The sequence below is a fragment of the Mauremys mutica genome, chromosome 3 (genome assembly GCF_020497125.1).
Source record: "Mauremys mutica isolate MM-2020 ecotype Southern chromosome 3, ASM2049712v1, whole genome shotgun sequence".
Lineage (NCBI taxonomy): Eukaryota > Metazoa > Chordata > Testudines > Geoemydidae > Mauremys > Mauremys mutica.
Window position 1 is genome coordinate 96,971,753 of NC_059074.1, and position 13,568 is coordinate 96,985,320.

Below are 13,568 nucleotides of genomic sequence, written 5' to 3' on the forward strand. Positions count from 1 at the left end.
TTTGTCGCTCTGCCAGTGTCCTCCTGGAACTGACAAAGCCAGACGCTCAGTATTTCCAGAGAGGGAAAAGTGGCATCTCTATTGCCCCCTTCCCCCGCCCCAATTATCTTCGTTTTGGGGCATCTTCTGAGGCAGGCTGTGGTGAGGGCTGGTCGCTCTGGGGAAGGAGGCAAGACACAATGGCATTTCCAACGAGAGGGTGCTGGGCGCACACCCACACCCGCGCGCATCTCTCCCTCCCTCTCTAATCTCAGGCAGAGCAGCCAGGCGGCGATTGGAGGCTCCGCTTAGGACTGCCCCACGGCCTATTGGAGTCCGCTTTCCACGCTCCATGTGGGCTTGAAAAATCCCACCGCGGAAGGGGGGGCGAGAGAGGGAGGCAGAGAGATTGCAGTCAGCCAGCCCAGCAGTGCTGCCAGGAAGGAGGCTGCAAGCAGGGCGAGTTCCCCTCACGGTGCAGCAAAGGGAGGAATTGCTGAGGCGAGCTGCAGCTGTTGCCTTTTGAACCCAGAGCCGCTGAAACGACCCAGGTTGTCCAGATCCTTCAACCCCACTGTGCTCTGGGCGGGCAGTCCCGGAGCGCTCCTCATCCTCGCACCCCAGCCTGCGGCTGCTTCAGTTCCCTATTGCGCTCGCCCTCGCCTGCCCCTGGAAGATGCTTCTGGTGCAGACTCCTCTGTGAGAGCCATAGGGGAATCCTTGACTCCATCCTCCGATCTGCGTGGCTTATTCACTCCCGCCCCCCGACAGTTGTCCTGCACGGAACCCCCGCAGCCTGTGCCACTCCCCCCGGGAGAACTTCAGCAGACTCAACCAGCAGCTCCTGCATGAGGCGCGGGGGGTTCAGTGGCAGCCAGGAGAAACGGCGGGTCCCCACCCCACCTGCCCATGGAGGCTGTAGCCGAGGTACTGAATGTGAGCTAAGCAATCCTTGGCCGTAGCGGAGTTTGAGTCCCCCCGCCTTTTCCCCCCTCGACGCCGCACCCCCTAGAACCCTGCAACATGCTGCCTGCCTTTGCAACAGCATGGACCCTCGCCGCTGCTTCAAGGCTCCTTCTCCTCGGTGACATCCCTCTGAAATTTGCAGAAGACAATTGTTCGGACAATTTGAAAGTGCAATAGAGGAGGAAGGACCTGGATGTCAGTGGGAGACATCAGTGCAGGTATCTCTACTGCGGTGTTATTCCCCACCCCCCAAAAAAGAAGAGAAGGCGAACTATCCCGGGGTTACTATGCAATTGCGACTAATTTCTTGGTTTTTTATCACTTTGAACTTGATGGAATACATTGGAACCCAGCACGCCTCCAGGGTACGGCGACAGGGAAGAAGTAAGTGCGCAGAGATTTATACCTGCTAACTTCTAGTCCCTTCCTCTGCTAGTCACCTGTTCGGTAGCCTCCTGTCTCCCCAGATCCTGCTGCCCTGGCAAAAGATATAGACAGGAACAGGAATTAAACTAACCCTCAGGTATTTCAACAGTTAGATTTACTGAGACTGTAGTCCTTTCCTGTAGCTCATTATCATTATTATTGTTAATTATTATTAATTAAGGCTGGTCGGGGAGGTGATGTAACACGTTGGAATGTTTTCTTTCTAAAGGGGGAAAAATCCCCCGAATATCCTCCCTTATTACAAGTGGATCAGATTAGCTCAGAATTAAATTGCAGTTACCTTTCTGGAGCGATCGCATTACCCCACCCCCTGCCATCACTCAGGGATGAGGAAAAGGACATTTTTCACTCCCGATATGGACTAACCCTGTTGCCTTCTCAGGCATCTTTAACACCACCGGTCCAACGGTGAGTCACTGGTGCTGGGCTGCTGATACTTGTCCTTAGTCATCGAGATTTTTCACCTGAGTTCTTGCGAGTCCTGCCGAGAAAGGCCCTAGGGGGTTTTGCACCACGATTTTTTCCTAGAGTACTGAGGAGACCCCTGGTTCTAGTGTTAAGCTCGCTATTGTGAAAACCCCTGGAATGAAGAAAGTTAATTTCTGCCTTCTTATCCCGACCCGTAACAAATCAAACAGGAGCCACATGGCCTTGGGGTGGGGTGCGGTAGATCTACAGGGAAAGTCATGGAAGAAACGCGGCTGACGAGAGTGAGTGCGCACTGCGCCGAGAGAGGATGGGTTTGCAATGCTGGGCGCAAGCAGGCGGATTTTGAGCGCTGCATTGTTCGCCCGTCCAGGTTAAACTGTTCTCTTCATTTGGTTTGGCCAGTAAGGAGCAGAGCAATTCGGGGTCAGAATCCAGACTCAAGCCAGAAAAAAACTAACCACCCAATCAACCAGAAAACCCCTAAGAAAGCAGCTTGCAAAGAGGGGCCTGCCCAAATCTTGGGCAGTGGTGGGGAGTTTTATAGTTTTCTTGGATAGTCATCTGGGCCAGGCTTCTCCCCGTCTACACAGTAGGGGCGTTAGGATCTGATCCAGAATCAAGGGGAGCCTTTCGACTGACTTCTGTGGGCTTTGGATCAAGTGTCTGATTCCCCTCAGAATAAACTCCCACGAGAGGGGGAAGGAGGGCGTGACTGACAAGTCTGGAAAGGACGATGATCGCAGAAGAGAGTCAATTAGGGTAGTAAGGACCGTTCCTCTTGCTCATTTCTGCCCAGGCTCCCTGATCTAGAGCGAACCCGGCTTCCTTTGACACTTTCTAGCCACGCTGCTTGAAAAGGGGCTGTTTATTTCTGTCTGCCCCGACAGCTCCTGATACCAGGGGGGAAGTGTCCGAACACAACGGCCGCCTGTATTTCATCAAACAGTACACGGGGTTATTTCCTAGCTTTTGCTCCGCTTTCCCCTCTCCACCTTGGCATAACTGGTCCTTGAAAGCTTCCATTGTATCACTGGCCTCTTGAATGCGAGCTTTGATTCACCTAAAGTGCCCTTGAAACGTAGCTCCGGAGTGACAGCCCCGGGGGCTGAAGTCTGCCCAGTCCCCAAGGCCGCTCAGCAAGGGAGCAGGGCGGGCAAAGTAAAACACATCGGGACGCCCGATTTATTATCCTTGGCGAGGGAACGGCTCGTGTTCTGATAACTCCCCACCCGCTCCTGGAGCTCCTAGCGGGCGCAGTCCCAAAAGGAGAGGCTGCCCTCCACAAATCAACCAGCTTCAGGCCCGAAGCAGCCTCCCTCTGCCCCGCCAGACGAGAAGGGGGCAGGAGCGATCGGTTTAGGCTGGGGTGGAAGGGGGAGGCGGAACACCCGCCCAGCTCAAACTGCCCCGACGGGCTCAAACCCCGGGATCTCACCCTGGCAAGCTCCCACGGAAACAAGCACTAACTCAGGGAAGCCCTCGGGATTTGGCCTGTGAACACCCAACACTTGGTCCTTAGCACTGTCTCCTCGGCTCCGTGCATTTGAGCCTCCTGTGGGTCACTCGCTCTGTGCCAGCAGCTGTCAAGTGGGTGGGAGGCTGTGTGCAGGTGGGAACCTCCCTGAGGCTTAGACTGTAGCTGAGTCCTTAAACTCTCCGCGGGGAGGCCTGGCCTGGCAGGGGTGGGGTCGGCTGATGAGCACAGGGCACCACAGCCGGTTCTCTTTGCATGCACTCGCTACACCGTGTCCCCCTTTGTGAGGAATGGGGGTGCTTAGGGGGCTGTCCCACAGAACTGAGGATCCGGGCTCATAGTTTCTTTCTCCTTTTGGGGTGGGGTGGGGGGGAGAAGGTTGAAGGTGGGGGCAGTAACCACCGGGCCAGTCCCAAGTGTCTTTGCCTTTCTCCCTCTCTGTGCACCTTGTCTGCGTTTTCAGGCACTCGTGTTAAGCTCCAATGCCGGGGGAGGTGCGACCCCTTGTGTCCTCTGCAGAGACAGACCCTCTGCAGGTGCAGTTTTGAGCATGGGGCGTGGGGCCAGGTCTCGGCTATCGCCCCGCAGGCTGCTGGCTCAAGAGCTACCGAACTGGGAGGCGGTAGTGTCCACAGAGCGGCCCCAGTTCAAGGGCCCGATTCTGCTCCCATTGAAGTGTTGCTGCTGATTGCAATGGGGGCAGGATGGGTCCCTAAGTGCTTGTCTCTGGAAAGAATAAAGAGGAGTAAAACGATCAGGTGAAGCAGAACAGCTGTTTACACCACATGGTGGAGATTCATTTCTTATCCTTTGGACAAACTAATCAGGGAAAGCAAATTGGGCAAAGGATTTACATCAAAGGTGGCCAAGCCCACTGGGTCTTTGTGTTTCAGTAAGGGCCCAATATTCACCAAGACCCAAAGCCATAATTTTCAAAATCAAGTGCCTAAATTAGGCTACTAAATCTCTGCTTAGGTACCTAAGTTGGAGTGGGCTTCTTTATCAAGCACCTGTAACTCCAAAGGGATTTGTGGGTGCTCAACACTGTTGAAAATTGGGCCATTTTTATTAGGAGTCTATGACAGATTCAGCTGCCTAACTAGGTAGCCAGGTTTGAAAATGTTGGTTCAGATGTTTAACTGACAGTAAAATGCAAATTATTTTTTTTAAAGAATAGATTCATTTCTGTAATTTTTCATAGGTCTAAAATACCATAGTTAAACTAGAGACATGCTAGAGAGCTCTTTAACATAGCATAAAAAGATCAGATTGGTGGAAGTTGAAGCTAGAAAAATTAATGCCAGAAAAAAGGCATACATTTTTGATAGTGAAGATAATTACCCATTGGAAGAGCTTACCTAAGGGATTCTCATTCCCTTGAAGTCTCTAAATCAAGACTGAGCATCTCTCTGAAAAATCTGGTCTAGTTTCACGACCAATTATTGTGTATAAAGGAGGAGCTACTGGGTGAATTTATAATGTATGTATTATGCAGGAGATCAGACAGGATGATCACAATAGTTACTAGCCTTAAGACCTATGGTTTGACACCAGTGAATCTTTGAACTCTAAAATGATAAGTGTGGATAAGGAAAACAACTGAAAAACCAATCTTTTTAGTCCACATAAGATTTGCTCTAGACTTGTCATCTGCTTTACACTTCAGGGAAGCCTGATCTTTAAACCTGTTATTAGGAAAGCACTTTCAAAATTCACTTTATATTTTTTTTAACAAAGGACAGAATACTTACAAACTATCAATCAAACAATCAGTATTTTCTCCTTTTATTAAATATCCAGACCACTTTATTAATTACATTTTAGATTTGCACTTTTTGAAAAACAGATAATTCAAAATATGTTCGGCCAGCTCCTCAGTTGGTATAAATTGGTGTAGCGCCACCGGTGGCAACTGAGCTATGCTGCTTTATAAACAGCAAGATCTGGCCCTGAAACTCTAACTTATTTTATTTAGTAATACAAAGCTCTGTAAAGTGTTTTTACCAACACAAAAGCTTGATCCTGCATTCCTTGCACAAGTAAAACTCCCACTGAAGTTAATGGAAATTGAGAGTGTTCAGTCTATTTCATGATCAAGTTAAATGTCCCGTCCTGCAGGCTGTAGAAAGACAAAACTCCCATTGAAGTCAGCAACAGAGTGTGGACAAGGGGCCGGGTCCTAATTCAGACATATGGCACACAATGGATAACAGTTCAAACCCGAAGACACAGTTAGCAAAGGGATCAGTTGTTTTTATTCTGATAAGAACACTAACGGTTAACAAATTAAGTTGTTTATTCAGGCTCTGCAAGAGACATTAACTTGATCAGAGTGTAGACTGACATAGATAATAAAATAACATTATAAACATGGCAGTAGATACAGAATTTGCACAAAAAAGAATAGGATTAGGCAAAGTGAGTTATAAATTCAATGATTGTTCCACCGACCCTACATATGGGACCAGGGATATTTGTTCTGTGTATAAGAGGCAGATAATGATGCACAACTGACATGCAGGTGTGGATTAGTGGGACATCCCTCCTGCTTCCTTTTTTTCTTCACTGGTGTGATTGTATGTTCCCAACAGCTAGTGATCATGTAGAATTATAGATCTCCCTTCAGCGGACCATAGTAACCATTGTTAATTGAGGCCTCAGTCCTGCAAACATGTATGCAAACGCTTAACTTTAAGTACATGAGTAGTCCCACTGAAATTAATGGTGCAAAGCACATACATTAAGGGTTGGCAGGAGCAGAGCACAGCTGCATTTCTACACCAATAACAAAATGGTGACACATAAAGGAATTGCCATTTAAAACACTCCAGCATTTTGTTGTGTATCTGCATTTTTAACTCCCTTACTAGAGGACACCATTCATGTGGAAGTAAAATGTACATTTTATGTTTTTGACAAGAAAAGACACAGCTTCTACAAAGCACAGTGATAAAAAAATGTGCAATTGCACATTGGAAGATTAATTTATTTGAATAGCTATTTCCACCCACCAAATATTGAAATACATTTAAAAAAAAAAAAGCCAGAACGTATTGCAGTTGACATGGAAATTTGACATGGCCTTCACAGCTGTAATATGCCACAGGTTCACTATGCCATAGGTGCTGTCATCATAGACGCTTTATGCTTATTAAAGAAAGAAAATAAAGGTTGTTACACCATCATTTTTAAACAGCCATTTGATGAGCAAACAGCCATCAGGCAAGCTGAATCTGTCCTTGAGTGGGATTAAATTATCCATTGTGCATTTTCTTTCAAAATATACTTTGTGTGCTCACCTGATGATGTTTTCTCCCTGAGGATTGTACCATTATATTGGCAGAGTAAATGATTTGCTGATGACAAGTCCATTTTTTTTTTTTGTGAAAGTACATTCCACATTTTGGGGGGTCAGATCCTGTTCCTCTTGAGGCAGACAACAGAATACCCATTGTGTTCATTAGAAGCAAAAGCCAACCCTCTGTGAAAGACCCATAGCAATGTTTCATCATACTTTCATGAATCACAGCCATCTTCAGCAACAGCCCCATTTAAAACAATAGAATATATTGCTGAAGTCAATAGAAGTATTTCTTCCCCAACATTCTAAGCATGATTTCTTTGGCTTGATTAGTTTCCTGTTTTATGTATATACATATATAAATAAGTTTTTAATATAGTTACACGTCATGAAATTATATGCATTATAATACTGCTGCTTTTTAAATACCAATATTTGCCCAATATTTGAGTAAATTGCCTTATCTTGGCCTTGAAATAAATTATAAAAATGTAATAGGCTGGTTAAAGATATCAAATAGCCGATAAAAGAAAAATTTATCTCATTTGCAATTTTGGAATGAGAATGAAACAGCATCGTTTTGCCATCTTTGTACCCATATTATTCATAACAAAATGCTCTTATCAGATAACAGGAGGCAGCTGAAACCATACACAGTTATATTAAAGTCTGTCTGCCTGCTGTTACCACAAGGAATGCCTCAGAAAAAAATTATTCTGAAGAAATTCCACCATGCAAAAACAGTCCACTTTTCCAAGAAATGCTTTGTAGATCATTTAAAAAGTTGGACTTTTGGCAATGGGAAAACTTTTAATCCTGGGCATTGAAAATAATTAATTAATTATTAGACACTTTGTCAAAGTAGAAAATTCCAACAGGATTTATTTAAGATTCCCTTAACAACAACATTTTTGTAGCAAATAGTAATCAGAGTCATATATAGCGCTGTTGCTCAAAAATAAATAAATAAATAAATAGAGAGAGAGAGAAACTTAATTGTATTCTATGACAAACTGGTTAATATATATATTTTTAGCTGGTGCATTTCATTACTAATTTTTGTGATTAAAAATAACACACATCGAACTAAGGAGCCTCATCATTTAAGCCCCTCCAGTCATGCAGAACAATATCACTACTAAGGAGACTGAGACTGCAGCACCAATGAAGTTAATCAGAATTTTGCTTTTGACTTTGGTTGAATGAACCCATCCTGGTCTCCACAGTAGCATTATGTTACCTTGGTATGTTACAGACTCACTGAACAAAATAATGATTGGTGACAACAGAAAAAAGTATATATTTATATTTAAAAAATGAAAATAAAACCCTGAAAGATGTGTCTAAACTAAATAATGTTAACATATAGCTATAAACTTCACCCTCCCACCACCCAGCCTCACCCTGTTGTTTGTCACCATCACCCCTTGTCATGATTTATATTTAGACTTGAAAGATCTCTAAGACAGGGGCCATGACTCTTGACATATTCTATGCGTGCATGGAAGATTCTTGGGCACTGTAAAATAAAATAGCTTATAGGTTTGGTCTAGACTAGTGATGGGTGAATCCCTTCGGTCTACAAATTGGGCTGGAAATCTCATGAATACAGACTCATGATTTCTGTGGCTTCCCAGCATATGCCAGGTTAGAAACACCTAGAGAATAGATCTCTCTAGGGTGTGGGGACTAGTGACTAAGGAAAGCTGTAGTAATCTTCCACTGAGGCAGCTGCTGAGGACAGGAAAATGCTGGATGAGGATGTGACAAACACAAGGTAGGAACTTTGAGAACAGCACAAATCCTTTGTCAAGACATAGGGCATGTCTACACTGCAATTAAAAACCTGTGGCTGGCTCATGCTAGCTGACTCTAGCTTGCGTGGCTCAGGCTAAGGGGCTGTTTAATTCCAGTGTAGTTGTTTGGGCTTGTACTACAGTCTGGCCCCTAGGATCTTGCGAGGTGGGAGTATCCCAGAGCTTGGGCTGCAGCCTGAGCTGGAACATCTACACCTCAATTAAATAGGCCCACAGAGTCCAAGTCGGCTAGCATGGGCCAGCCACAGTTGCAGTGCAGACATACCCTAAAAGTCTTTCTTTCATTTGCCCCTCTGTCACCAGGGCCGGCTCTACAGTTTTCGCCACCCCAAGCAGCACACCGAATTGCCCCGCGGGTGGGGCAGTCCGTGTGCGCGCGCATTTCCGCGGCGGTGGCAATTCCGCAGCAGCTTCTATATTTAGCTGAAGCCCCCGCGGACAGCTAAACATAGAAGCTGCTGCTGCCGAATTGCTGCCGCCGCGGAAACGCGCCTGCCGCCCTAAGGGCACACGGACTGCCCCCCACCCCCGCCCATGGCGGCAATTCGGCGCTGCTTGGGGGCAAAACAGGGACTGCCGCCCCTTGCAGATTGCCGCCCCAAGCACTAGCTTGGAATGCTGGTGCCTGGAGCCGGCCCTGTCTGTCACCCACACAAGGCCTTGCAAGCTTCATTATCATAATTCACCAGTGGTGCAGCTCTACTGGTGGTAGCAATGATGGGAAGCTGCAATATTGGTAGGACTGAAACATTTTTACAACAGTGTCATCTAAGCCAACCCTGCAAGATCAGGCCCTGTTTTAAGTGTATAGCTGTAAGTGGATGAAAATGCAAACCAGAGATGTAGGAGTAACCAGCTGGTATAGCAATACTTGTAATACATCTCTTGATGCTCACATAAAATATCAACACAAAACAAAACTGGTAAAACATGACACATTAATACTTTTATAAAGTTTATGTCTGTTATCGGCACACCCAGTAATCCCAACCAGATTGATGATAGCTTACTTTAATAACAACATTTTTGATTCATACCAGTTCAGCCAAACAGAGGGAGGAAAATCAGCCAGTGTCTGCACAGTGTGCCTCCCACACACACTTCACTGCGTTATTGCATTGCTTGTTCACTGCGGTTACAAAGATCAGTACTGGCATGTAGTTCCTTAACTTTTTCTAGGCTAGTGAAGAAAGGAGGTTTACTTATTTTTTTTCATCTTACATTGCTGAATAGAATATAAATCTACATACTCAATATAGAACTAAATGAGACCACAAGATATTCATTTCACATGAGAGTTGGAGGGAAATATTTGTATATGCATTTGCTAAACAGCAGCATTACTAGATCAGCGCAACTATTGCAATAAATATTAATATTAGAGTAGCACCTAGAGGCCACAACTGAGATCATCCCTCTTTGTGCTAAGTGCTGTACATGCTCATATTAAGAGACTGTCCCCATCCTGAAAAACTTAAGATCTAAATAAACAAGACTGACAAAGGATGGGAAGGGAAACAAAGACTGTTTCTGCAAACATTTGCTTGCAATTTGAAATGAATTGGCTTTGTCTTTAGTCATGCCGGCTTTGTGTTTGTGTTCCATTAATGTTCTAGCAAGCTAGCTTTGCTAGTGTTAATACTTGTGAAAAGTGAATTTTAAGCTCAGATGCTCCAATACAATCAGAAGTGAATATAGAATTCTATGTTGTAAAATTTGTAATTCATGCTGTGTTACGGCCGAGTGTGTGTGAGACCTGGGGCCCTGGTTAGATATGTTACTTAAGTCATCCATATAGGGAACTAAAACAATACCACATGGTGTAAGTAATTAACCAATATGATGCACTTTTTAAATATTTGCAGCAAACCATTCATGAAGGATTTGCAGGCCACGAATGATTTGCTAAAGAAAGTGACAAACAATTTTGGCTAAAGAATAAATTAAGCAAATTGCTAACTATTCCTCAACAGAAAATGTCACAGGATAAATTGTCCATTCTGAATCATTCACCCAACTGTAATCATACATTCAACGTATTATATAATGTTGCTCTCTCTGTAGGAGTCACTACAATTACACTTTCAATTACATTATTCTTCTAGAGAAAACACTAAGGGTCCAACACTGCTAAATGCTGAGTGACCTCATTTCCCAGTAAAATTAATGGGATTTGAGAGTATTTGACCCCTTCATTTCAGTTTATCATAGAGAAGTGTCCCTTTACATTTTTTTCTTAAATATTGAATATCTCAAAACAACATACATTGTAACATAACAAAATGGATGAGCTGGGATCTCAGCCAATAATGCAACAGAGACCCAAAATATATTTGAGTATTTCACAGTTGTGTGACCTCTTCAAGGGCCAGATTGTGTCTGATCCCTTCATGGATGCAAAAGGTAGGAAGGAGGTCTCAGCGATTCTCCCTTCCTGTATCTCCTCCCTAGGCAAGGATTGGTCACACAAGATGAGCACAAAAGTAACTAGAGTTGAAGGCCTGCACAAGTGGGCACGGTGTGGCAGGGAAAAGATAGTCCTGTTCCCATTTGTGTCGGCAGTGTTAGCCGGCCATCTGTCAAGATGTGGTGCAAAGACCAACACATCTCTTCCTGAAGCACAGTTCTTACCCTGGCTCCCACTGGAGCAGGACTACTCACACCAGCCTCAATGTAAGCCACAACAGAGCCCAAATTAAGTAGATTAATCTGAGATTCCTTTTTGTTTTCTTCATTTCTGTGGTTCATTTGTTACATAAAAGAGGCAGCTAACCAAAGAGAGAACCACCACCAAAGACCACAGCAGATCATGAATGTCCAGAGTCATTTCACAAACCATCAGTAAGTTATTGAAAAGGAGGCTGCAAGCCTTCCTTGATGAGTCTTCCAAGCTAATCCTACAGTTGTCTGTAGTTGCTGCTGCATGCCATTCCTGCCAAACCGGTGCTTTCTAAGTTGAACAATTTATGACTGCCTGTTTTAGTACCATTTGCCAGTAAGTATTATATTGTTTATCCAGGAGACATTGAGGTCTGCCTTTTCCAGGGAGTAGTCCTCTCCAGAAGAGGTCGGTCATAGAAATTGCAGAAATGCCCCCAGGGAGGAGAGCTTATGCAGAATGAACTCTGTCAGCCCATACCCAATAACTCCTAATTCTCTGGGCTATCTGTCTCTTTCAACCCCTAGGACCACTCCATTGACTTTCAAAGGGACTGGATCAGGATGAATTACTTCACAAAGCTGAAGAGCCTGATGCTGCTCTCAGATACACTTGAGTCCAGAAGCATCTAGCTCCACTGAAATCCATGGAGCTTTACCAGTAAAAAAAACCTGTGTGAGATTAGTGTCCTGCCCAAGTGTTCATACATTACCAATGACATGCACCCTCATAAATTAAAAAGCATGGTCGTTGCTGGGGGATTTTTGTTCACAGTCAGTGGTGGGAAGACCAGCAATGTATTCAATCTGTATTTCCTTTGAGAAAGGTGCCAGTAAAGGGAGGAAGGGTATCCACTCACAACAATTGTTTGTAAATAAGACATCTGCAAATTGTCATTAAACAGGGTGGGAGCAACACTTGTTTTGCTTTCCTCCTGCTATAGTTTCTCACCTTCCCCACACAGCACAGTGTCGATGACTACAGCACTCTCTGATCTCTCACACCTTCTCACTGTGCCACCTTCCCAGTCCTAATTAGCATCCAGCCTTTCTGCTGCCCCCAGGAATTCACGTGTTGAATTTGGTGACTGTTTCAGAGAGTGCTGATGTTCCCAGAGCAAGAAAAATCTTTTGACCTCTTGCCCTGGGATCTCCAAGCAGCCAAGTGTGTAAAGTTGCTCATGTGCATGTTTGATGGATGAGGCTGACTAAAGGACAAGGTGCAATGAGTGAATGTATCAAACAGGAGAAGTGGGGAGGGTGGGAGGGTGGGGGCAGCAATAATAGCATCACGCTGATACTTAGGCTAAATAATAATGTGTTCAGCTTGAGAGTTTTTGTTCCTTTAAACATTTTAAATTATTAAAAAAATTCCCTATCAAACCACCATTCTTTCTTAAATACCCATTACCGCCATCCTCCCAGAACAAGTGATCCTGAGTTCGCTGCTGATTAGTTTCTATTAACTAATATCCATTAGTGCCCTTCCCTCTGAGGTATTGTCCCATCATGGAGCGCCATTCCACTGAGCCCAGAAGGGATCACTGAGACAGAGACTACTGTCTCTGTTGCTGTCCAGGAGCAGGATGGAACATCCGTTGATTAATTATGGAGCACATGCACTGTAACTCAGAGCTCTGAAAATTGTCTCTAGGCCTGCCCACTCCATAACCACTCCAAATTCCTGCACCTTCCCCCGCAAGTGCCACAGAACACCTCAGTGCCCAGAACTGCTGACCTCAATGTAGGTAGCCATCTTTTTTCCACGCTTTGTGCACATCTCTATTCTCTATCATGACTGCAACTGAATAGCGTCCATTAAAGGAAAAAGCTACCTCCACTTCTTGGCCTGCTATGGAGCAGTAAAATATAACATAGTCAGTGCATGTGAATTTACTGGAGAAATGTGTTAGTTTGAAGCCACTGAAATAGTGGTTCACTAGTTCTCAGCAGGAAGTACTGTATTCAGTATATTCTGGCCAGTGTTTCTCCACTTTCTTCTAGGTAGCCTGTACTGATGAGGGGGTAGTTGAGACTCCAACCCATTCAGTCTTTGTCCTCTTGCTGAGGTAGCCAGCAAGATTGCCAGTTCTCAGAGCAGTTTTTATAGTGTGGACACATCCAAACAAATATCAGATGACAGAAATCTTAAGTCAAAACCAACCAGGGCTGGATTTCAATTGGTGATTTATTGGCAAAAGTCATCAGCTCCTATTACCTGTTCACTGAGTCATCTGGTCCTTTGGCTTCCAACAATTATAGGGAGTATTTTTGTTCCTATTGGCGTTTTGTTGCTGGCTACAGTGGGAGCTGGGGAAGGCCTTTAGCTTTCCAACTTTCTGTCCATGTGCATCCAGGTTTCCATGAGTGTCTGTGGTTCTCCTTTTAAAGTAAGTTAGACATTAACAAATTGTCTGGGCCCACACCTTTGGATATAAAAAACTGCAATTCTGATTCTGCTCTCGCTTACACCAGTCTTTTTGGCTTCAGTGGAGTT

The 13,568-nt window shown here is 44.8% G+C and overlaps 1 protein-coding gene across 1 annotated transcript in view; it reads left to right on the forward strand.

Moving 5' to 3' along the window:
- The first annotated feature begins 373 nt into the window (after positions 1–373).
- Positions 374–13,568, forward strand: part of RSPO3 (R-spondin 3) — an 87,010-nt gene continuing 73,815 nt past the window's right edge. The window contains exon 1 of the mRNA XM_045011825.1: positions 374–1,329. Coding sequence (XP_044867760.1) covers positions 1,233–1,329 — 97 coding nt within the window. The 5' untranslated portion in view covers positions 374–1,232. The remainder of the gene's footprint in view (positions 1,330–13,568) is intronic.